The 26073-nt window shown below is 49.5% G+C and overlaps 1 protein-coding gene across 2 annotated transcripts in view; it reads left to right on the top strand.

Moving 5' to 3' along the window:
- Nucleotides 1-26073, top strand: part of EXT2 (exostosin glycosyltransferase 2) — a 142224-nt gene that overhangs the window by 57021 nt on the left and 59130 nt on the right. For both annotated transcript variants that reach the window (XM_075545851.1, XM_075545850.1), the window contains exon 8: nt 8613-8744. In XM_075545851.1, the coding sequence (XP_075401966.1) occupies nt 8613-8744 (132 nt within the window). The remainder of the gene's footprint in view (nt 1-8612; nt 8745-26073) is intronic.

Raw genomic sequence — 26073 nt, 5'->3', positions numbered from 1 at the left:
GGCGGAGCAAGGAGTTGGGCATCCCTTTTGTCAATTGTCTCTGTCCTGTGTCCTAGTCCTTTTCTCTTACCTGTATCCCTCCTCAGCTGAGGTTTATAAATCATGTCTAAAGCAGCCCTGCGTATAATCTGGACTCATAAGTTGGAGTCACGTTCTCTGGAACAGCAAGTGGCATTAACTGCATGTTAACTCTTCAATCTCCTCTCCCCTCACAAATAGAAATAGGGGCACCAGAGATCAGCAGAAGGACCTCTTTGCTTCTGAATGGATGAGGCGGCATATTTGTCATGTATGTATTTGTATGTGTAATATAGGTGTATGCTCTTGAACATTCAACTGGTTCTGTTTGAGAATAGGATTTGAGTACTGGGCCCTGTACTTGCTTGTTTTTCTAACTTTTGAGTTGGGTATAAGAATTAAGATCTAAGGAACTGGAAACACAGGGAATCCAGGATAGATGATCCCTTCAGGACCAGTGGTGAGAGTGGCAATGCCGGGAGGGTGGAAGGAAGGTGAGGGAGAAATTACAATGATCTACATGGAACCTCCTCCCTGGGGGATGGACAAGAGAAAAGTGGATGAAGGGAGAAGTCGGACAGTGTAAGACGTGACAAAATAATAATAATTTATAATTACCAAGGGTCCGAGGGGGAGGGAAGGTAAAAAATGAGGAGCTGATACCAAGGGCTCAAGTAGAAAGCAAATGTTTTGAGAATGATGATGACAACAGATGTACAAATGCGCTTGACACAATGGATGGATGTATGATAAAGAGTTGTACAAGCCCCCAGTAAGATGATTTTTAAAAATTAAGATCTAGAACTCTGAGAGATTAATCTTCCCAAGGGGAAATTGTTATAGATTTAACTTTTCCTCCGGGGATGGGACTGCTGCTGATACTGAGAGGGGTTCATGCCAGGGAGCCACGAGCCTGACAAAGATGTCGACCCTTCTTCATCGCAGGGCCAGGGACATAGGCCGAGAGGCTGGGGGACGTTGACAGATGGTCGGCGAGAAAAGAAGGTCAGGTTTAAAAGAGCAAGGGCCCTGAAGCTAGGTAAGGGCATGAACCAAGTTCTCAAAATCTTGGAGACGATTTTTAAAAGGGCCCATTTACTACGACCCAAAGTCGCGTCTACTGATATTAAGGCGAATCCCTGCCCTCACGACCTAGGTGCCTACTGATCTGCAAAAGGCAAGGCAACAATGGAAATGACACACATTCAGGGCCACCGCCAGGGCCGCATTCCGCTGTGGTTTTACAAGGATGGAAATAGAACAGAGATGAGATCCCGGGAGACTGACGGGACTCTAGATGTGATCCGAGGAGGGACAAGAAAGACTTGCTCACTGCGGTGGGAGACACCGGACCCGGCCCTGGGTGATGACTCTATTTAACGTGGGCCTCAGCTGTTCCCCCCGGGGCCACGCAGCTCAAAATAGCGGCCTCACGTGGCCAGCTCGGTTGCTAGTACTGGGAAGAATTTGTGGTGACATCCAGGATGTAGTTGGATCCTCTTAATTGATTCCATTTTTCCAAGGCCTGTGGCTCCTGTAGGATTCCAATGGAAAGAAGTTGTGGGACCCTATAGGAACCCACTGTCTGAAGACTTGAGTGATTTAGCGGGCAACCGCAGGGGCATGGGAGGGCAGGTCAGAAAGCATTGCTGCTGAAGTGCCAGACCACGTGTGCTTAAATCCATCTCTGGGATCGTGGGTGGCTCTCAGGAGCATGCTCCTCCTCGTCTCATGAGGATGCCTTCAAAGGATAAATGGGCGGGGGGGGGGGGAGGGCGGCAATCAAAACATTGGCTTCCACAGGAATCTGGGGACCATTTAAAGGAGAGATGACATTCCAGCAGGTTAGGGTGGCTATTGTGAGGGGGTTCCAGAGGAGTCATCTTAATAGATTTTCTCAGAGGGCACAGAACTAGCTTTAATACAGTCAAGAACTATATGCATTTGTATATGTAATACAGATTTTCTCAGAGGGCACAGACCTAGCTTTAATTACAGTCAAGATCTGAATGCATTTTATATGTAATACAGATTTTCTCAGAGGGCACAGAACTAGCTTTAATACAGTCAAGAACTGTATATATTTGTGTATGTAATACAGATTTTCTCAGGGCACAGAACTAGCTTTAATACAGTCAAGAACTGAGTGCATTTGTATATGTAATACAGATTTTCTCAGAGGGCACAGACCTGACTTTAAGAACATCAGGAACTGCAGGGCTGAGCAGAAGGCCCGGCCAGTTGTTTCTGGGTATTTTGTTTTTTGACCCCGTCACAACATGTGCATGCTTTGAGGGTGTCACGGGCTGCCCTGTGAGAATTCTGTTGGGAAACCCTATCCCATCCACCCTCCAGGCCTGACCTGGCCCCCTCAGACTTCTTTGTGACCCCCAAACTCAGAGACTACTTCAGAGGGCTGGGATCAGAGTCCCTGGAGTACGCCAACACCGCTGCTTGGCTACAGTGTGAACAGAAGAGCACAGAACAATGTACAAATTCGGAGAGACGGAACATCACCTTCAGAATTCTGCAGGACGGGATGGAGGCTGTGTTGAGAAACAGTAGCTTTATGTCTTGAAATGTTTGTTTCATAAAGGTTTCTATCATTTTCTGGGAAGGCCTTCGCCTCCGCCTGGTTTGCAGGTTCCCACGGAGTCATTGGGAGGGGAAGGCGGCAGGGCGGGAAAGCCGCACAGCCATAGTGCCTTCAGACTGGGTTCAGGCAGAGGATTTACCAGTGTAGCTTCTTGAATAAGGACACGATTAAAGCTCTCTTGTGTTTTGTGTAACAAGGGGTTCTTCAGCGTAACTAAATTAGCAAAGGAAATATTTGAAAGAAAAGAAAGCTGATGTGCCGACAAGTCCCGAGCATCGTAATCACCTTTCTTTCCCCGTCAGAAGTTTCTCCTTCTCTTAGAGGACACGCATGGCATTTATTGCTTCCTAGACCCTTATATGAACGTGCCTGCATTGAGCGTGAGCTTCTCTGCAGAGACTTGGCCATGTGGACAAGGTTCCTGTGTATGGACTCTTCCGGCTGCGAGAAGTGGCTTGAGGCTTTGTTAGCAGCACACCATTCTCATCTCTCAGTTTAAGTCAGCCGACATGTGACTCTCAGGTTTATAAAAATGGAGTAAGCCAACGAGTTTATGTTGACAGTCTTAGAGTGATTTTCAACAAGAAACAAGGGCGCTTCTATTATCATTTGACCTGTCCATCGCGTTTTTCCAACGGTCAAGAGGTTCAGGGCCTTGTCGCCAGCACCCAGGACGGTTGTGAGACTGTCCAGGACATCGGGCTTCCTGCCCCGGTGCTAGCACCGTGACAGCCAGCGGTGACAAAAAGAACCCGTGAGCACCGAGGAGCCTGCGGGACGGCAGCCCTCAGAGAGTGAGGGCTGTTCCTTGGTTCTGTTCCGTAAAAGCAAACACATGCGGAGGAGATAATGAGCCGTCGGAACATGTGTTTGGATGGGCTTGGAGGCCCACGGAGAGGTTTCGGATTCGTCTTCAAACAGCCTGCAGAAATAAATCTTGTGAGGTGTAGAAATATGTTCTTGCCCTACACCTGAAATAAATGGGTCTGTCAGTACGCTGTATTAAGGGAAGATTTTTTCTATAACTTTAGATCTTTACAACCACTTAGTCCAGGAGTCCTCAAATTTTTTAAACAGGGGGCCAGGTCACTGTCCCTCAGACCCGTTGGAGGGCCGACTTTATAGTTTAAAAAAAAAAGGTGAACAAATTCCTATGCACACTGCACAGATCTTATTTTAAAGTAAAAAATAAACGGGGCAAAAACACCCGGCGGACTGGATAAATGTCCTCGGCAGGCCGCATGTGGCCCGAGGGCCGTAGTTTGGTAACACCTGACCTAGTCGTTTGCTCAGAGGGGGAAAAGATGCTCTAACATTTTTAACAGTTCATCTCTTGCATTTCTTATAGGAAAAGGAAGTTGGGTGCATTAGTCTGTCTTGGTTTTCTGAGCTTCTTGGGTCTGTTTTGTTGTCTTTCGTTAAGTTTGGACAATTCTTAGTCATCACTTCTCCTACCTTATGGTTATTGCTTATTTTCCTCTCTCCTGGAATTCTAGTTCCAGGTATGTTAGAACATTTAGTTTTGGTCCCGCCATTCTTGGATGCTTTTGTCTAACTCCTTCTCTCCCACCCTTTCATTCTCCTTATCTTTCAGCTTTAGATTCTTGTTATTGTCTGACCTGTACGTTCACTAAGTCTTTCCTCTGCTCTACCTAGTTTGCTAATAGACCTGCTGAAGGAATTCTCCACTGATGATAGCCTGCTTTTCATTTCTAGCATTTTCACTAGTGCAAACACGAGTCTACGTTTTTCACTAGATCCTTTAACAAATTCTAAAGACAGATTTGTTTTAGGTCCCTGCGTAGATCGTCTTTGGTTCTGGTTCTGTTGACAGCTCTAGCTCTTGACATTGGGGCGTTTTCTTGTTCTTGTGTGGGTCTCCACGGTTGTGATTGAATGGTGATCATTGTGCATTCAAGAATAGAAGAGAAAAGGGTAAATGGTATCCTTATTCAGAGAGGGCTGTGCCACGGCTGCCCTCAGGATGGCAGCAGTGAGGGAGTTTGATTGAATCTATTCTGCTGAGCACACGTGATCCTGGCATCGGTAGATGATCTTGGTAGCTTTGGCACACCTTTTGGTGGGCTCCCTGTTTGGTTGTAGCTTTCTGCTTCCTAAGTAGTGGGTTTTAAAATTGTGTGACCCATCCTGGGTTCGGGGAAGGGAAATCAAGTCCTGTGCAGAAGCTGTGGGTCCGCAGTGACTGTCACTGTCAGGTGTTTACATAGGATTGATTGCTGCTGTTGGTCGGGGCCAGTGAATCGCTTGCCAGCCCTCCAGATGCTGTCGACAACAGAAGGACACCCTGCCCTGCACCCCGCTGCCCCTTCCCCTGCCCCCAGCTGTTGTTACGGTTGAGCCCATGGCTGTAGCCACAGTGTCCGTCTTTCTCATCAAGGGTCTTTCTCCTTTTCCCAATCGGAAATTGGGACAGAAGCACAGCCGGGTAGTTTCTTGGATGACTTGCCTTAGAAGCCCTTTCACCTGGGTCGGATTCAGCAGGGTCTGATTAAAGGGAAAGTCCTAAACTGACTGATTCATTGAAAGCCCTTGGAGAGCCGGGGCGGACTTACTCATGGACTGCTTTAGGGGAGTTTGGGCCGAGACGTCATTTGTGCTGCGCTGTAGACAGGTACTCACAAGTGTACAAACGTCCCAGGGGGGTGCCAAGGCGCCCCTGCCTGTGAGGGAGTTGTGTTAGGCGAGCTCATGCCTTCAACGCACTCGGACTGCGTACTCCCTGCGGGCTCTGTGCTCGCCACTGGGGACTAGGGTAGTGAGCAGAGCCAGACGCATCACGGAGCCTCCTCAGAGGGCCTGTCTAGAAGTGACACGTTACTGATTGCTGGGCTTTTCCTCACAGGGGTCTCTCGTGGTTCCAGTTGATGTGTTTCTATTCATTCCACCTCCCCTCTTTGGCTGGCTGTGTTTCTTCCCCGTGTCCAGATACTGGAATGAACAGAGCATAACACCTGGGGCCCATTCCATCATCATCTCCTTGTCCCTCTCCCCAATTCCCACCCCCAAACAGGGCTACCAAGAGCCGACTGTAGTCCAGTACTAAGTGACCGAGACTTTAAAGGGGCCAGGGGCCTGTTCTGCACTAGCGTGGAGGAGCTTTATAACCGCCCTCTTCCTAAGTCTGCCCAGCCCCGGGGCTGGATAATAGAATCTCTTAGTTACCGACCCCAGGCACACCGAGGTTAAGAAATTTTAAATTGCACAAGATTGGTTCACATTATGGCCATATCTGTCCCCACTCGGCCTCCCTGGCTTCCCGTAAACACCTGTTAGGGCTAATCCTGTTGGCTTCACATTACTGAAAACCAGGGCAATTGAGCACATGCCACTGATGTATCAACTGAAATAGCCATTTCAATTTGAAGTACTTACTTGGTCTCTGACAGTTGGCCAAGCCTACGGTTCATCCAGGGGCTCTGCCCCCTGCCCTCTGTGGTTGTTGGGGACCCTGGTGTCTATGCTGATGCAGAGCGACCCTGTGTGCAACAGAACGGGCCGCCGCCCGCTCCTGCGCCAACAGGGTTATTGTGTGTGAGCCCGTGCTGCCGCCTCTGGGGCAATCAATCTCTTTGATGGTCTTCCTCATTTTCGCCGAGCTGCTTTGCCAAGCAGGATGCCCTTGTCCGGGGATCAGTCTCTTCTGATGACATGACCGTCTACATGCCCTCTAGTAGCTTTGTAAGGTTTGAAAGCCAGGTGGGAACATGGTGGCCCCTATGCTTTGAAGTAATCCATGTTTTTAAAACGAAGGCAGTGGCATATGTTTTAAGGTTAAGTGCTTTGCTCAAGATGATGGTCATAGGATCCGTCCTTCTGTGACCAGACCCTTCCATTGTGCAGCTTCCACCCTGGAAGAGTTAATCACGGGATTTGCAGAGCTGCCAAAGAGTCCCCCAGGCAGCTTTTTCAGATAAAGATCAACACAACCCACAGTGGAGAGAAGAGAAAGAACCAACTGTATAGGCCACGGAGAGCATTTGCTCTCTGGACGGGAACTGCGGGGCTTTCGTGCATTTGCGGGCGTCTCAGACAATTCTGGCCTCTACGCCAACGCACAGCTGACACTGGGTCCTGGAGGGGCTGTGAATCACAATGCCTCTGAACAGTCCAAGGTGTGAGAGTGGTCCTGGAGAAACAATTAAGCCTGGGAAGTTCACTTAGCCCCGGGCTGAGACACTCGAGCTATGAATATTGGCAAAGCGTGCTTCCTTTCGGAGTCAGTTGGAATTTGGTGGGCAGGGTTAGAGGATTTTGAGACCGCTTAAATTAGAAGCTCTGTCCAACAGTTGTGCCTCTGACTGCTGTTCGAGGAGGATTTGTTGCTGCCGGTTAGTGTTCGCAAAGCCTGCTGTCTCCACCCTGGTGACATGTGAGCAGATGACTGTGGAATATTTGGAGTATGGTTTCATTTCAGCAGGACTCAAAAAAAAAAATCTAAAGATGGACTTGTTTAGGTAGCAAAGGGGTAGCTGTTCAGGATGAATGTCACTGTGTGTCACCGTCAACTTGACACCGGTGTTTGCCTGTTTTCACGTGTTTGCCTGTGCTCCTCTGTGAAGTTTTTACACGTCTCGGCTTCCTGAAAGGGGAACACGCTCTGAAGCTGATCATGTGCTAGACTGGCGTCCCTTAGCATAGGCTGGGACATGGTCCGTATTTAGATTTAGGAACTGTGACTGTGTGAGGTGTGGAGAAGCCACAGGGCCTTTGACCTTAATTCCTAATGAGTATGGGGGCTGACCAGCCAAGGGTAAGACCACATGGAGACCTGAAGCTGGCTACGCCACTGAGGCATGATGCAACCTAACACGGGCCTGGGATGAGACCAATGAACAAACGTTTTAGACCCAGGAGTTCCAAGAGCTTCCTGACTGGTAGAAATGAACATCTGTTGGGGGTGGTGTAATTGGGGGTGGGGGTGATAGGTAATGCAGCACCTGAGGCAAGTCCCTCGCAGATCTCACCCCATGTGTCTCTTCATTTCTGGTCTCTTTTGCTAGTTTAAAGCCATTACTCCTGGTGAGATATCTCCTGTGATTTCTGTAAGTTGTTCTTTGCCGAGCAAGCATGAAGGGTAAGGGTCTGTGTGAGCAGCGGAGGTCTGAACTGACTGGGGAGGGAAGCTGAGATTTCTGCAGGATGTAGCCGGCGCGTGGCTTGGAATTGGTTATCTTTCACATGATTTGGCATCAGAAGCGGACAATTACAGTCTCCCTGGACCTTTTTGCGCAATTGGTATAGTCGGCAGGAGTCACCAGAATCGGCCCTGACTCTACAGTACCTAAGAGAAATGGGTGAGTGTATCCACCAAGAGACATGCACGCGAATGCTCAGGGCAGCCGTAGCCCCAATAGTTAAAGACCGGGCAACCTCCCAAATGTCTCTCCAAAGAGAATGTGTAGCCGTTGTGGTACGTCCACCCGCTGGGATGCTGCCCAGCCCCTTGAGAGAACAAACTGCTGCTGCTGGAAACACTGTGGATACAGTTACCTCCTAGTGCTGAGCCAGAGACCTCACACAGGCCAGTCAGCACTGCTTCATTCAATTACCTCACAGGAAACTCAAGGGTAGGCATGCTAGAAGTCAAGCGTAGTGGTTAATTATGCTTACAGGGGTGACGGACTGCTGGGAAATGGCATGTGGGAGTTGTGCAGGTGCTGGAATGTTCTATATCTTGATCTGGGTCATGGTTATAAATCTGCCCATATGTAAAGGTTTATTGAGCTGTGTGTTTTTTATCTCAAAAAAGGACCAAAGACCGATCTTGGATAGCCCAAGCACATTTTCATCTTTGCCTGGAGCCTTTCTCTTGCTCCCAATACAATTTGAAGGCCTCCTGGCTGTGAAGGTCTGGCGAGCTGGCTTGAGAGCAAGGGAGTTTTTGCCTCTTTGGTTGAATGTGATGGAGCGTCCAGTTTGTTCATTCACTCACTCACCCACCCACCTCACCTCACTCACCTCTCTGTCTCTCTTCTAGGCGCGGTGGTTCTGGGAAGCATACTTCCGGTCAATTAAAGCCATTGCCATGGCCACCTTGCAGATCATCAATGACCGCATCTATCCATATGCTGCCATCTCCTACGAAGAATGGAATGACCCCCCCACGGTGGTAAGTGAATCCCACTGCTAGCCACGCGGGGCCTGGGCCAGCTGCCAGCATGGCACAGGAACCTGCCCAACACGTGTAGTCATAGGACATGTTGAGAGTGCTGTACTTTTAGACTCGGGGCCTGGTGAGGCCAGCTTTCTTTTCCAGTGAGGATTAAAAGTAAGAATTGCGGGAGCACTGGCATTTAGTGCGCCCAGGATGGCAGTCTTTGTTCGTTGCTTTGGCAGAGATAAATAGGGAAGCAGGTGTCTTGTGGGCTAGCAAAGACTTCCTAGTGACTTTTGCCATGGTCTTGCTCAGAACTTTTGCAGAAGTTCTGTAAGCAGCTTAATAATAGTTTCGAACTTCCTCTCTGCTAGGAAACGCTAGTGGGGTAGTGAGTTATGCCTTGGGCTGTCCACCACAAGGTGAGCAGTTTGAAACCACCAGCCACACCTTGGGAGAGAGATGAGGTTGTTTATCCCCATAAAGACTTCCTGTCTCAGAAACCCACGGGGGCAGTTCTCCTCTGTCCTGTAGATTTGCTGTGAATTGGAATCGACTCGATGGCAGTGAGTTTGGTTTCTTGGAGTACATCTGCTCGACCAGGGCCCGAGATTATGTTCTTGATCATAAACTCTGGATTGGAGAGACTTCTTTCCAATGGAGAGACATTGCTGCCTGAACTTTTCTCCTTGGAAGACATTTCCCACCAAGTGAAGGTTCCTTGCCCAGAGATCGGTTTGTGTTTCTGTTGTTAATTTTCATGACTCTTTGTGTCAAGCTGCTGGCACGGCCCTGCTTTTCTATCTCTCTGGGCTTTTGTTTTTCCTGCCGGCGGTGATCACGTCTTTCCCATCTCCCTGCATCCTCGGACCTGCATCCAGGTCATTGCGAGTCTTGCTTCCTGGCGACCTGCTGTCCTCCACTGTAGCTCTCCCCTGACACTCGTGGCTGCCTCGCCCCTGGTTCTCCACCAGGCGTGAGACTCTACAGAAAGACAGACCCTGGGGCTTGAAAGTGGAAAGGGACCGTCCTTCAAGTCAGCATTAGATTAGAGCAGTGGTTCACAGCCTGTGAGTCTTGACCCCCTTGGGGGTCAAACAGCCCTTTCACAGGGGTCGCCCGATTCATCACAGTAGCAAAATGACAGTGATGAAGTAGCAACAAAAATAATTTCATGGTTGGGGGGGGGGTCACCACCACATGAACTGTATGCAAGGGTTGCGGCATTGGAAAGGTTGAGAACCACTGGATTAGAGCGCTCCAGGGCAGGATACTGGGATCCCTGCTGTGCACCAAGCAAGCCATTTCCGCTCACGCTCACGGATCATTTCTGAAGAGCTAAAACCGGCACCGCCCTGAAAATGGAGTGGTAGAGCGGCGTGTGTTCTGCGCTTGTTTTTTGGCACTGTGATTGGATGCTGATGCCCCCTTGCATCAATACGTCGAAACGTATGTGCCCCGTCCCTCGTAATAAACACGTAGCTCTCTCACATTTGCTACCATGGAGAACGTGAGGACACGCCTGATTTGTTTTTCTGTTCTGCGTTGACTAGTCCAGACCCAAGCAGAAAGGAAAAGTAATAGAGATGCCCCATGGCCATCGATGGGATGTGCGAGACCCAGTTTAGAATGAACTTGAAAGGCCAGACCTTGTTCCTATGAAGGCTGCCAGAGCCACCGCTTTCCCTTCTTCAGAGCCCCCGTTGGGGTTACACCTTAGCCAGCCAGCGCGCCAGAGAGCTCGGCAACCCTGCTTGTTTTCATCTTGGCACATCTGACGCCGCCCTGCGTTCCCAGACTTGCCTGATGGGTGGCATCACTCGGGGCTGTGGGGACCTCCCTGGGGCAGCTCCTCCCCCCTAGAGATTCTGGCTCACTGGGCTGTAGATGGAGGCCAGGGAACTGCCCTTGCACCAGAACGCCAGGTCATTGCAACCATCAACCAGGTTGGGAACCTCGGTCCTGTGGGAACCAGGATCATGATAGGTGCGTTACCTCTTTTATTTTTTAGTTGAACTTTGGTGTCCCTGTCAGGCTTCCCCAGATGATCCTGTTTGCATTTCTGTCGGGACCCCATTGAGACCTCAGATTGGGAAAACACCCGTGCTCTCATCAGGTATTTCTAGAGTGTCTGCTATGGCCCTGGCAGTGCATTGAGCCTGGCTCAGACTCCCCCCGGGCCCCCCTTCATGGGAGCGACAGGAGCGCCTGGGGCTGCCTGCACTGAGATGTCCAGATGGTGGCCCTCGCTCACAAAGGTTGGGGTTGCGGCAGCCACTGAAAATATCACTCAGCTGTAACCACTGACGAGCAAGCGAGCGAGTGATGATAAATCACTCTGCAGACTGAAGAGCGCGGCTCGGTGCACACTGCAGCCCGCCAATTGAAAAGAGATCCCGCTAACAGTGCTTAACTCAACTCAGCGCTCTTGCCCTTTAACTTCCAGGTTGTGGAATGTTTCTCTGGAATTTGAAGATCAAACCTGCCTCCCAGGGGGCCTCCCTTGCTTCTCCTGGCCCCCTCTCCCTCCCCCCACCCAGAGATGATGAAGCTATGTATGGAATTTGCCTTTTTCAGCTTGAATTTGAAGTCCCTTCAATCCTTTTGCAGGAGCCTGCTTGGCACCAGGGATTTGTCAGGGGTTGCTAACCTAAAGGTTGGTGGTTCCGATCCACCCAGTCAGCCCTGTGCAAGAAAGGCCCAGGAAGCCGCTTCCATGAAATTGGCAGCCCAGGCCACCCAATGGGACAGTTGTTCCTCTACATCATGTGAGCTCGCCATGCGTCGGGGCCCAGCTTGAAACAGCTAACCACCAGGTTGCAAGGGCGCACTGCTTTCCCAGCCAAGGGACACATTGGCACGAGGGATCTAAAGAGATTGCATTCAAAGCCTTTCCGTGACCAGCCTGTCCACTGGGGTTATTGAGTAGCTGCCCTTGCTTTTATGGAAATAAGGTAGGGAATCTTGGGTCCTCAGCACCCTGGACCGAAGGAAGCCTATGTGGATCTAGAGATGCAGGAATGGGAAGACCCATCCATCTTGAGGTTGGACCCCAACCAAAGAACTTGGCATTTCTGACAGTCAAGTAGAAAATGGAGCCAACTAGAACATAAACCAGAGCCAGATGAAGACCGTATGTAAAGAATACAAAAATATAAAGCCAAGGGTGTGGCTAAGACGGTGGAGCCCACCAGGTCTTCAGCCCTGAGTACTGTAGACCACAGTGCAAAGGGACTACTCCACCTCCATCTGTACGGCAGCGTCAGTAGTGGCAGGTGGGGAGTGTGCACACCCGGCGTCCTTGGATGGGATTCTCCTGCCATTGCTTGCAGTTAGCTTCCTCTTCTCCAAATTTCATGAATCAAATCCTGACCGTTTCCTTACAGTGCACAGTTTGTAAAAGGAAGGCAGTGGGGGCGGGATTCAGAGCTAATGGATCACGAGCATATTGAATGTTATGGCAAACTCAGCTTTCATGCACCAGATAGCACTATGCAAAAAAATTGTTTGTGTGTATCTGTGTGTGTGTGTGTGTGTGTGTGTGTGTGTGTGTGTGGAGAGAGAGAGGGGAGAGAGAGAGGAGAGAGAGAGAGAGAGAGAGAGAGAGAGAGAGAGAGAGAGAGAGAGAGAGAGAGTTTGGGGTGAAAATTTACCGGCAAGTCTGTTTCCCATTTAACAATTCATAAACATTTTGTTTCAGGCCATTGATTGCGTCCCTCCGTGTAACAGCCCTCATCTCACTTCCTCTCTGAAGTTTTCCTTTTTCCATTCATCCTTCTTGCCTCTCCCTTTCTGCCTTCTGAACGTGGTCCCTGTGCAAATGCTGCCCTTTGAGCTCCGTTAGGTGATGGTTCTAAGGAGAACGCACCTCGTAGGTGTCACTGCCCGCCTTCAAGGTCTGGCTAGTGCTGGCCCCGTGGTGGGGTGCAGTCCCAGGCCCTCAGGTCTGAGACTACCGGGCCAGTAAGTGGAGGCTTTCTTGGGATTTTGATTTTTGTTCCACATTATTCTCCACTCTGTCCAGGGCCTTCTAGCTGTGACAACCTTCAGAACAGCCAGTAGTGGTCGCTGGGCACCATCTAGTCATTCTAGCTTCTGGGTCTTGGAGGCTAAACCAGCCATCACTTAATAACACATCAAATTCCCCTTTCACCTTGTTTCACGGTCACGTTTAACTCTTGCATAGTAAAAGTCAAATGTGCTTGTCGGGTAATACCATCTCAGGAAAGTGACTCTTGTCGTCATTTCTTCCATCTTGTCCTAATTATGGGAGAAAGATGAGATTTTGTACTCCTGTAAAGAGGTACAGGTTTGGAAATCCACAGGGCAGTTCTATCCTGTCCTACAGGGTCGCTATGAGTCAGAGTTGACTCAATGGCAGTGTGTGGTTGCTTATCCTAATTATGTGTCTCATAATTAATATTTGTTGTATTTTAATAAATGAGTCGTGAAAACTGCAGAATACCTACATTCAGTGTTTTTAGAACCCCTCCTTCCCAGTGGTACTTCCATGTGTTGAGTCTTGCCACTAAGATTTTTGACTTTCTTTGCTTTACTTGATAGTTTATTGTTCTCTCATCTACCTTATTTTTAATGGAGTGGAAGTTCTCTAAATTTTTTTTTAAAACTTGTTTATTTTGGCATAATTTCGGACTTACGGTTTCAAAAAATAACAGAGCAGTGTGTCTGTGTACTCTTTATTCTAAATCCTCAGTTTCATATTTTAAAATATTTACCTTATTTTTTCCTTCTCTCTGTGTGTATATATATATGTGTTCTTTCTGAACCATTTGAGAAGTTAGACATGATGTGTTTTTACTTCTGCAGAACACAGTATAATGATCAAAATCATCAGAAAGTAAGCACGGATGGAGTGTTGCCATGTAAACTACAGACTTTATGTAGGTTTTACCAGCGATCGCGTTCAGGTCCTTTATGATAATGATGTTGTTAAGTGCTCAAACTCAGTGACTATGCACAGTAGAACAAAACACTGCCCTGTTCTGTGCCAACCACACACCTGTGGTCCTGTTTAAGCTCATTGTTGCAGCCACTCTGTCAACCCATCTCACTGCAGGTCTTCCTCTTTAGCCTTGATCCGCTACCTTACCAAGCATGAGGTTTGCTTCCAAGGACTAGTCAATCCCTCCTGATAACATGTCCATAGTACCCGAGACAAGGTCTCACTGTCCCTGCATTCTGGTTGTCCTTCTTGCAAGACAGATTTGGGGTGGGGGTGGGGTAGCACTTCACGATACTTTCAGTATTCCTTGCCATCCCCACTGAAATGCCTCACTTCTTCTTCTCATCCACTGTCCACCTTTCACATGTGGACGAGGTCACCGACAGCACCGTGGCTGGGGTCAGGCGCACTTCAGTCTGCAGGGCGACGTTTCTGCTCTTCAATACTTTAATGCAACAGATTTTTGATTTCTTGATTGCTACTTCCCCGAGTTTTGGTTGTAAATCCAAGTAAAATAAAACCCGTGGCAACTTCAGTCTTTTTCCATTTATCCTGAAATCGTCTGTTGAGTCAGTTGTGGGGATTTTGGTTTTCTTCACATTGGTTTGTAATCCATACCGAGGACTACAATCCTTGATCTTTTCAGCAAGCAAAGTTGTGTCATCTACATGTCGAAGACTGTCTGTGAGTCTCCTCCAATCCTGACGCTGTCTTCTGATACACGCTCAGCTTCTCGGATCCTTTGCTCAGCATGCAGATTGGATAAGCACAGGGAAGGGATACAACCTAACACACACCTTGCTGATCTAACCACGGGGTCGGTTTAGCAGGAGGAGATCCCAGGTCCTGGGCTCTGTTATTGTGAATCAGGCTGTTTTTTAGAACACTCCCTTTCTGACATAGTTTAAGAGAATAGGTCAGTTATTTTATGTGATACCCCTTAATTTTGGTTTGTCTGCTGCTTTTACATGATTATGTTCAAACTATTTTGGGAAACTTTGCTTTTGGATAGAAATATGGCAAAGGCGATGTGCTCTTCTCAATGGGCCTTCCTGAACCATTCCAGGAACCATCAAATTCTTTCTTTTGATATGAAGGCATTTATCTTGGGTGTTGGTTGCTTGTTTGTTTTGGCTTTCGTGATTGGCAAACTTCACTCAGCATAATCTCCCCCTTTCCATCCATGCCAGGAGGTGCTTCCCCTCTTGCTCTCTGGTGATATGCAATATCCCGCTGTGTGCATTGACCCAAAAGCCCTGTATCTTTTCTTCCATGGAAATTTAGGTCCACCTGCAACGGGTCTTTTCAGGCATTCAAGGATTTGGACTTTCTGCGCCAGTCTCACTTCCAGCTCCCTCAGGTCCCTGTCCCAAACTGCGTGTCCTCTTCAGGGATGGGCATGAACCCACCTCCCACGTGCCTCACTGCACACAAACCCAAGGCCAGTTGCCTTTAGGCAGAGGTCAGACTGCTTCCACCCTTCATCGTTCTTTACCCTATTCTGACCCCACTCGTCCCTCCCGTAATGCTCTACCTTTGTGCAGGGTTCAGTGACCCGTTGCCGTGGCTACACAGAGCTCACAGACAAGGCTCAGAATTATGGGGGTTATTCGGGAAGTTAACCAGTTACCACAAGTCAGAGTCAGTGAAAATAAGGATACAGGTATTGGTCCACAGCTGCGACTCTCAGCCAGCAGCGAAGTCCCTCTCTTTGGCTCTTGGCCTCTCCATCCTTGGCTTCTGCCTCTGTGGACCGCCAAGAAGCCCGCCTGCTGCTCCACTTCCCTGTCTCAGCTCCCCTTCCTTTGTTTCTTGGTCTCCAGACCATGGCCTCCGGTGCCTCTGGTCTGGGTCTTCACCACATTAGACAGGGCTCTGGAATGTGCTGCCTTGATGGGCCTCGGATTCCCTCTTACACACAGGGACGGCTTTGAGGGAGGCCTGGCTTTCGTCTTTCAGTAGACCATAGTCCCATGGGAACCAAGGGGAGTGGCTTGATTCCCGCCCTCTAGTCAGGTGGCTGAGAAAGATAGGCTTTCTGCTCGCATTTTTTGGTACCTCGCTGGGGAAGTTCGGCCATGCCCCGTGGGGCCTTTAGGGTTGGACTGCACTCGCTGGCAGTGACTGAGAGTGAGTGATGGGAAGATCCTCACTATCGGCCTAACAGTGCTCTCAACAATGGGATTGTAACCACAGACCCATCACAAAAGGAAACCCAACAGGAGAGCCCTATTAGATATCACTTCACCACCTAGGCCCCGTAGCAGCACCCACCTGCCCAAGGGCCTGCAGCCACTCAGCTCCTGGGCGGGCTGCTCTCTGGCGTGCAGTTTGGGCCCCTGGGTCTTCCTTTTCCCAGTGGTTTCAGCTGCATATTATAATGATCCGACATGTTTCTGTGTGTTCTCTTGGGCAAGCTGAGCTGGAAAGGAAGGTTCCATCTACTATGCTGTTCTTGTGTTTGGTGCCATCCGGTCACTTCCGGCTCAGAGCGACCCAGCCCACTCCTGGGTCCCCCACCCCATCCCACCCCGCACAAGTGTCCCTGCGTTTGAGCCCATTGTTGCAGCCACTGTGTCAGTCCATCTGCTAACCCTTCCGTAAGTTGGTTGGATGCTCCTGTCTGTGGTTATTTTTGCTCTTGTGGCTTCATGCCCTTTGGGGGGCCCTTCAACAGGGTTGAAGCAGAGAGAAAACATGTTTTATTGAACTTCCAGAGGAATGAAGAGGCAAGAAGAAATGGTCACAAAGATAAAAAATGGTTCTTTTCTCCTCGCCTCAGTTTAAAGTGGCAATGTCACCACCAACCAGCTCAAGGCCATGCAAGCAAAGGAAAACAGCGGCCTGCTCATGCTCGCTCGGTGTTTTCTTCTCCCGTCGTCATGCCCAAGAGTCTCTCCTCACCCAGCCGGTAGAACCTTTCCCCCGCACGTAGCTGCCTGTCGTCATCCAGTAAAGTTGATGTCCAGTCCGAGAACGGGCCTTTCTTTCAGCCGTGCGTAGCATTCAAACATGGCATGCCCCCAAACCACACAACAACAAAATTCTCCTGCTCTGGAGCGGCTTCTTGCTCATAGGAACCCTGTCGGACAGTAGAGCTGCCCTGATGAATTTCCAAGGCTGTAAATCGTTATGGGACCAGTCTGCTTCATCTTTCTCTGGTGGAGGTGGGTTCGAACCACCAACCATTCCTCTGGCAGCCCAACGCTTAACCCACCTTGCCACCAGGTCTCCTTAAGCATGGCCTCGTCAGATGAGATTACACGTTTTGGTTTACCTCTCCCAAGGAGCCAGTCCCTACTAACATTCTTGGGGAAAGCCTATTTCTTTGTTTGCACAAGTAAGTTGCTGAAGCACCGATGGTGTTTCGAAGACATTCATCAAGCAGCAGATCCGGGGATGATGATTGTGGGGTTGAGGCCCACTTTTTCAGGGTGGTCCAGCTCCTTTACATGGTTAAACAGCTGTGCTGCTGTATTTTACTACATCAAATTATAAACCAATAAAGTCAATGACGTGCCATCGTTGCCTCTACTTTATTGCATTCACCCATTTAATTGATTACACAGTGTGTTAAACCATCCTGCCCTAGATAGATTTAGTAAAATGTATAACGTGGACTGATTATAACTCATGAATTATTTAAAGCGCCTGCATCTGGAACCCACTCTTTCCTCATTCCAAGTTCGTTTAATATGGCTTATATTTTGAGCCATTTAACTGGCTTCTGTCCATCCCACTGATGGAAACCGCAGCCTGGCGAAGGTTCTTAGAAGCAGCTGGCTTCCTTTCCGAGCAAGACAGAGGATGAAATGTCAACTTTTTCCTCTACTCCCTGAAAAGCCATCAGTGGCCACCGGGCCTGCTCTTCTGAACAGTAGTGTAGCATTCTAGCAGAATGGTGGCCGGGCAGCCAAATCCAAATCCCGAGCTATCGGAAGAAAATACTGACATAGCTAAACCTCGGGTTGGCGACGGTTCCGGCCCACAGCGGCTCTATACACCGGAAGGAAACACCACCCGGTCCTGCGTGACCCCGCCTCACAATTGTTCTTATGTTTGAGCCCATTGTTACAGGGACTGTGGTTTTTCAGAGAGGCATTCCGGTGGGCCTGCCCCGTTGTGAGCCGTCGGTAAGCTCCCTGCAAGCTCAGACATTTGTGAACTGCACACTTTTCTTTTTTTTTTTATTTTAAACATTTTATTAGGGGCTCATACAACTCTTATCACAGTCCATACATATACATACACCAATTGTATAAAGCACATCTATACATTCTTTGCCCTAATCATTTTCTTTTCTTTTTTTTTTTCCTTTTCTTTTTTTACATTTTATTAGGGACTCATACAACTCTTATCACAATCCATACATATACATACATCAATTGTATAAAGCACATCCATACATTCCCCGCCCCAATCATTCTCAAAGCATTTGCTCTCCACTTAAGCCCTTTGCATCAGGTCCTCTTTTTTCCCCCTCCCTCCCCGCTCCCCCCTCCCTCATGTGCCCTTTGTAAGTTATACATAGTTATTTTGTCATATCTTGCTCTATCCGGAGTCTCCCTTCCCCCCCTTCTCTGCCTTCCCTCTCCCAGGGAGGAGGTCACATGTGGATCCTTGTAATCAGTTCCCCCTTTCCAACCCACTCACCCTACACTCTCCCAGCATCGCCCCTCACACCCTTGGTCCTGAAGGTATCATCCACCCTGGATTCCCTGTGCCTCTAGCCCTCATATGTACCAGTGTACAACCTCTGCCCTATCCAGCCCTGCAAGGTAGAATTCGGATCATGGTAGTTGGGGGGAGGAAGCATCCAGGATCTGGGGGAAAGCTGTGCTCTTCATTGGTACTACCTCGCACCCTGACTGACCCATCTCCTCTCCTAAACCCCTCTATGAGGGGATCTCCAGTGGCCGACACTTGGGCCTTGGGTCTCCACTCTGCACATCCCCCTTCATTCAATATGGTATATATATATATATATATATATATATATATATATATATCTATATATATATATATATATATATATACATACACACACACACACATATTCCTTTTTTTTTTTTGCATGATGCCTTATACCTGGTCCCTTGGGCACCTCGTGATCGCACTGGCTGGTGTGCTTCTTCCATGTGGGCTTTTTTGCTTCTGAGCTAGATGGCCGCTTGTTTATATTCAAGTCTTTAAGACCCCAGACACTATCTCTTTTGATAGCCGGGCACCATCAGCTTTCTTCGCCACATTTGCTTATGCACCCATTTGTCTTCAGCGATCCTATCATGGAGGTGAACTGCACACCTTTCATCTGTTTTTTCCTGGTGAAGCGCAGGACAACTTGAAATTATTGACCAAATCTCTCTCTGCTGCAGTGAGTGAATGTTCCATTGGGGACATTGGTGACTGACGACTGAAGAACCATCAAGGCCCTCAAACAGGAGGCGTCTTTGGAATCCAACTTGAGTTAGCTTGACCTCTTGCAGGTTACAACAATCCTTGAGATTCGCTTTTATCCATCAAACAGGAATGATCCTTATTTCACTGGATTCTGACGAGCGTGTAATGACATTGCGTGAAAGCATTGTGTAAGTGGTGTCGCGCCGCAAACAGCAGAGTCCCTGAGAAGGCTGCTCGTGCCAAACGTCATCACACGGAACCGTAGCTTTTAGAACGGGAAGAGCCGAGAGAGGAATGCTGACATTTACTGGAGGTCGCCCTTAGTCTCCAGCGAGGCCCTACTAGGCGTTTCTGTTGTTTAATCCTCATAACCCCCAGCGGAACGGTCTGCGCCGTTCTTACAGATGAAGAACGCGAAACTTACCGTCTTCAGGATCCATAAGGAAATGGAGGTCCGAAGAAGTATGCAGACGGGCTTGATCCAGGGGGTCTGAGGTCCATCTGTTGTCGTATACTGCCATGCTTCAAAGAAGTCCTTATCTCACAAACAAACCGCTGTCAAGTGCAGTGGGGCACAGTGATGTGTCATGAGATAGCCAGGAAGCGTCTGTGCTGAGCGCTGCTGAGGGGCCCCTCCCTCCATCAACAAGCGAAACTCGCCGGCGTGAGTGGGAGGTGAGACCCCACGTCAGCTTTTCGGTGGAAGTTGCTCCAACCTGGTGCCCCAGAGCTTCTCTCTGATGGCTGTGTGCATTAGGGTAAGAGGGGACAAACTCTAAAGCCTCTGGCCTCTCCGGGTGTGGGCCTCTTTACAAGGACTTCTGGAAAGCAGCCAGGACCCTACCAGACGGTATCTTCCATGAAGAAGTGAGCGGTGAACCGACTTGTCTTGACGTTGCTACCCTTCTTCACTTGCTTTGTGGTCCAGATAAATCCCACCAGGGTCATGTCACTGAAGGTGGCCCTAAGTCGATAGGGTGCCAGGTGGCCTGCAGAAGCCAACACAGAACTCATCTTCAACCCTGATCAAAAAGACTTCGTACAAGGAAAGTGAGTAGCTTAGTCAAAATTCACAGTGCCAGAAGACACAGTGGCAACGCATGTGTGAGAAGGAGCAGAAACAGACAGAGGCGTAAGGATTGTAGACACTGGTGTTATCAGTCAGAGAAATGGTTGAGGACGCAGCACAAAGCAACAGAGCACTGGGTCATGTGAGAGACTTGGTGACTAATGTGTAGAACAGAGGGACAAGGTTTAACGGAGTAGTGAAAAGAGACCCTTTTAGGAAGGTGGGGCTGAGAATTTTCCAGAATTGTTGAGATCCATGAACTACAAGCAGAATAATGAAACATGATCATTTACGATTATTAATGGATGATCTTAGGGAAAGTGCAGTATGCCAACGAAAAGAACATCCGAAAAGCAGGAGCGACGACAGCATGCCAAGACTTAGCACGGAAATGTTCGCGCTGCCGTGTGGGCGCTCCCGTGGGTCGGTTTCAGAGGACCCCAGCCCCGCTGTGTCAGCGTGCCCCATCATCGTTAGGTGTGTTCCAACTCCATCAGGATGATCAACCTACTGCCGAACAAACTGTGAATAGGCCGCAGGGGCTCAGCGTGGAGTCTGAGCATGAAGGCTCTATCCGCCTGTGAGTATCTTCATCTTTCAGAGTCTTTCTAGCATGAATCAGTGAACTTTGACCTTCCGTGTTGTTCATGTTTTACAGAACTATTAGATATGATTTGTAAGGTGTAATGAATTCAAGACCTGGTGTAGCAGGTGTACTTCAGACTTGCCCCACGTCTTTTCTCCCTTGCGCTTGGAGACCCTGTTCAAAAACATCCTTGGGTCTCTGTAATTCTCCCTTCTATCTCTCAAGTCAGCCAGAAAGTGCTGTGCTGTAGCCAGTTGGGGCTGTAGGGGGTTAATGGTTAGGGAAGCATGGGCCAGGTTACAGATTTCCCCTTGCACATCTCCCAGTAACCATTAGCATAAATGCCATCTCACCATTTTGGCCGAGGGACACCACCGTTCTTCACCTTAGTAATGTGATCCTCATGCTTACCCCTTTCCTTGCTTTGTTGGCTTCTAAGACTTTGGCCCCCATCTCTCCATAGGGTGTCTTTTTTGAGCCTAGAGGAGAACCCAAAGGGTTAATTCCATTCGGTGTTGCCCTTTGACCACTTCAGGATGAGAGGCATGATGAAAAACTTTTCAAAGTCTTCCGTGGAAACATATCATGCATAATTGAAGGGAAAAAAAAGAATAAATCAGCCCCCTCCCCTTTCAGTCTGGTAATTCATAATTGAAACCACATTGAGGTAAGGGCTGCTAACTTCCAACAACCAGCGGAACGGCCCTTCCCATCAAGGTAGGGATAGGTACCGCTGATCCACTGCTAGATGCTCCGAAGCTTCAATGTAGCACACCTGTCCCCTCCTCCTTTCTACGGTGACTTCTATGGTCATATACAATCCAATACTCAGTACAGTGGTTCTCAACCTTCCCAATGCCACACCTCTTTAATAGAGTTCCTCATGTTGTGATGACCCCCAACCATAAAATTATGTTCATTGATACTTCATAACTGAAATTTTGCTACTGTTATGAATCGGGCAACCCCTGTGAAAGGGTCGCTTGACCTCCAAAGGGGTCGCGACCCACTGGTTGAGAACTGCTGGCTTAGTAGGTGCCTTGGTTTCGCAGGAAGTTATTCATAGTTATTCCTAACCCAAACCAAACCACACCTGTTGACTTCAGGCCACTTCCACCTCTTAGCAGCACCTGTTAAAGACGGAGTAGAACGGCCCCCATAAGGTTCCCAAGGGTGTGATCTTGACAGAAGCAAATAGCTTTCTCCCACGGGATGGCTGGCTGGTGGGTTTGAAGCACCAACCTGTCAATTAGCAACTGAGTGCTTAACAGCTGTGTCACTGGAGCCCATAAAGGTGCCCACAGTGGTCTGGTGAGTGGGAGGAATTCCAGTTGGAGCCCTCCTCCATGGCAGCTGGATTTCTCCCGGGCTGGGGCTGAAGTTTGGCCCTGTTAAGGTTGAAAGAGCCCCCGAGTTGGTAATGAAATGTGGTTTTCCGAGCTCGTGACTTTTGACAACTCCCAGCTCCCTTTAGCAAGAACATTTGAGACTGGCCCACAAAGGCCACGCTCCCCACCCCACCCCACCCCCAGCCCCCCACCTTCCTCTGTCTTCTCACTAGTGATCTCGGCTAGAATGGTTTTGCTGAGGCTCATAGAGGGCTGCCGTGGGCATTCAGCTGAAAGAAAGGGACGTGGGATTGCAGGAAGGACACAGGTAATGTCCTTTGTGCAAGCAAGCTTACCACAGGGGCAGACTAGTGGCTGGCGTCTATCTGACTGTCTGTGACAGGAGAACCCCCCCTTCTGAGCTGATAGCTGATGGGGTGTAGTCTCCCCTGGCCTGCCTTCCAGGACATCCTGAAAGCTGGCTGCTGGTCTGTCTGCGTGCCGTGAGCTCGCACGCCGGAGCTTTCCAGAAGCTGCGGTTTGACAGACCGGCTCAAACACCAGCACCGGCCCTGACACTTCCCAGGGCGCTGAGGTTCCTTTGATGTGCCTGCGTTTCCCAAGCCAGGGGCTCGCCTGTAATGAGCATTCGTTGTGAGATGGGAAGGTGGGTGAGAGATGAACAAGGCATTTCGGCCCAGTGCCGGGGCTTGGTCAGAGTGAGCCCCGCTGCTCCTGTGGGGGCCTCCTCCATCGTTGCGTGAACAGCTTCGTCCAGTGGATGGCCAGCATCCCCACGGCAGCTACGCCCGACAGGCTTTGTCTTTTCTCTTGCTTGCCGGGTGCCCGGTTCCTGCCGGACTCTGGCCGAGCGGAGGCTGAATCGAGCAGCTGAGTTAATTGCCAGTCTTGTTTGCATTTTCCCTGGCAGAAGTCAGAGTCTCGGGTAAATTATGGAGGCCTGAATTGGCTTGATTTCCTGCCGAAAGTGGGGTCAAGAGGTCCCAGACTGTAGACTCTCTTGGGTCAGCCAGCAGGGGGTCAGTCCTTCAAGGTATTGCAGAGCCGACTAATTGCTGTTGCTTGAAATGTCGCCTCCCCTGTACGTTTGGTTTCTTCTCCTTTCCCTCGGGGGTTAGTGTCCTTGCTCTCTGGGAGCGGGTGTCTATGTGAGGGCACTGCTCCCGTGAGAGTAGCCCCCCATGCGCCAAGGGCCAACCACATCGCTAGGGTGCAGGCACAGAAGCCGAGCTGCCGAGCAGCATTTCCTACGTGGGACCTTTGGGAAGAGAACACAAATGCACTGTCGTGAGTGGGTGCCACCAACCGAGTCACTTCCAGCCCCTAGTGACACCGCACCACGGGGCGCACCGCAGCACTACATGGTCCCACTCCGTCCTCACCTTTGTTCCCGTGCCAGAGCCCACTGCTGCAGCCACGGGGCCAGCCCATCTCGCGGAGGACCTCCACTTTACCAAGCAGAACGCCTGTCTCCGGGGCCGGGCCGAGCCTCACAGCCTGTCCAGAGTACGCGAGGTGAAGCCTCAGCCGCCTTCCCCCTGAGAAGCCCTCAAACGGCAAAGGTTGCCGTCTGAATTGATCAGAACAACCATATTCAGGAATTCTTTTTTTTTTTTTTAAGTTGCCAGAGAGCTGATCATATCCCTTAACATACAAGCAAACAACCAACTCTGGTTTCCAAGGCTTTTCATGGCGTGGCTTGACTTGCCGGTCTCTGCCCTCCTCTCCTGCCCGCTTCCTCCCTTGCATTCGGGAGCCTCCTTGAATCTCTCTGTCGCCAGACTTGTCTTATTCCTGTTGCCCTGCCAGCCTCCTCTTGCTGCGGCTTCAGGGGCTTGGGCCTCACCCACCCTTCTGTGAGATCTTAAGATCTTGCTTTAGTGCTTGCTAGGAGGCATGGTGGTTACGCATTGGGGTGCTCACTGCATGGTCAGCAGTTCAAAACCACCAGCTGCTCCTCAGGAGAAAGATGAGGCTTTCTATACCGGTACAGAGTTACAGTCACAGAAACCCACAGAGACAGTTCTACTGTGTCCTGTAGGGTCGCTATGAGTCGGCAGCGAGCATGGGCATTTGTTTAGCTGTTGCTTTTCTGCATTCCACTTTATCTTTGTGCCTGGCTGTCGGACCCACCAGATTTGGAGCCTTCTGAGGGAAAAAAGCCAAACCAAACTCGTTGCCATCGAGTCGACACTTCCTCGTATCGGGCCGAGTAGAACCACACCTGTGAGTTTCCAAGATTGTAACTGCATGGGAGTAGAAAGCCCCGCTTTCCTCCCTTGGAGCGGCTGGCGGTTTCAAACTGCCCAACTCGCTAAGACTGTGTAGGAAGGAGGTGGCCTCCCTACTGCCAGTGTTTCCCCTGCAGGATCACACACTGAGCAGGGCTGGGAGTGTCTGCGCTTGGAAGCTGCCATCTGTGACGCTCTGGGTTAGGCCCTCTGCTGCAAACCAGAGTGAGTCGAGAAATACTGCGAGAAGTCAGGAGAACTTTCATTAGACAAAAATATCAAGACGCGGCACCATTGTTTCTCCACATAGCCCCCATCTGGGTCTATACCCTTCTGAAAGCTGCAGTTTCATATCTCTCCTCCTTCCTCGGAGAATTCTGTGCTTTGGGGAGTACATATAAAAAATAGCAGCCTGCCCATCTTGGAGGGATGCAGACCAGGCCCCTTCTCGATGTTGGTGGAGTTTCAGAAACCAGAGGAAGGGTGAAGAAGGCTGACAAGTGGAAGGGACAAAGTTTTCTCCACGATGTTCTCCTAGGACAGCCCTTGGTGCCCTCAGAGAATGAGCCAGGGCATGGCTGTGACAGGAAAATGTTTCCTGGTGCATCCTTCCCAGCTTATTCACCACCAATGCATCTTTCAAACGCCCTATAACTTCTTAAGTCCCTGTGATCACCCTGTGTCTTCAAGAATATCTCTTAAAATCATTTCTATGGAATCTTTCCCCCCCCCAAAAAAAAATAATGGTCATCCTTACCTTTTGAGCTGACTCTCTGCCTTGAAGTGAGCTGGCCCAGCAGATACCCTGCCTAGGGACACTGTTGGGAGGAGACCTTTATTTGTGTTTTTTATTAAGGCTTCACCTGTCCAGCAGACAGGTGTATTGGAAAACACCATCCATTGATGTCAGAGAACTGGTTTCTTTAGAATAACTTGTACAGGTATGGGTTTGGAGCCCTGGTAGCAGTGCTTTCTTACTCAGCCACATGCATCATCATCATCCTCATCGTGGGAGGAAAGTACTGTCATGATTCCCAGTTTACAGACAAGGAAGCCGGCACTTAGAGAAGTAGCCCTACAGGTCATAAAAGTAGTAAACTTGGGCCCATATTCAAGCTGCCTCTAAATATCCCCATAAAACTCTCCACATCTTTGTAATGCCCAGCACGAGAAGAGGCTTGGGAACTTCTGGTGGAATGAATTCACTAAGTTGGAAACCATTTCTGGACCAACCACATCACTCTTCTCGATGGACATCCATGACCCAGGTGTGTCCATAAAGAAAGCACAAAGACTGTGTCTTGGGGTGTGGGTGTGCTCCAGACTCATTTTTTAAACACGCTTCTGTTGAGGTCCCCTCGGCACTGCTGCGCTGGGTGCCGGGTGTGGTTCCCCATTCCTGGCTCCTGTTGGCGGGCTCTCAAGTGTGCAAAAAATCGGAAGGAAAAGAGGGACTTGTGGAAACACATTCAGTGTATTGGGAGAGGAAGAAGTAAAGGAAAAGAAACCAGGACGCTTAAAACTTGATGGCGGTCGCTAAAGACAGAGAGAAAAGAGGGTTTCACTTAGAATTCTAGGTGCTGAGAGGACCTCACGTGTCGGCTGCCCCCACTCTGGTTTTGAAAGATGCAGCAAGGGAAACCCAGAGAAATAGTTATGAGCTCCAGATGACTTACTTAGCAAGGACTTTTGTACCGTGCGTTCCTTTGCTTGTGTAATCACATTTACTTACCTCTGTTAACAACC

Source organism: Tenrec ecaudatus, chromosome 4 (assembly GCF_050624435.1).
Source record: "Tenrec ecaudatus isolate mTenEca1 chromosome 4, mTenEca1.hap1, whole genome shotgun sequence".
In the NCBI taxonomy this organism is placed as follows: domain Eukaryota; kingdom Metazoa; phylum Chordata; class Mammalia; order Afrosoricida; family Tenrecidae; genus Tenrec; species Tenrec ecaudatus.
Note: the sequence above shows the minus strand (reverse complement) of the source record. Positions and strands in the feature narration are given on the sequence as shown.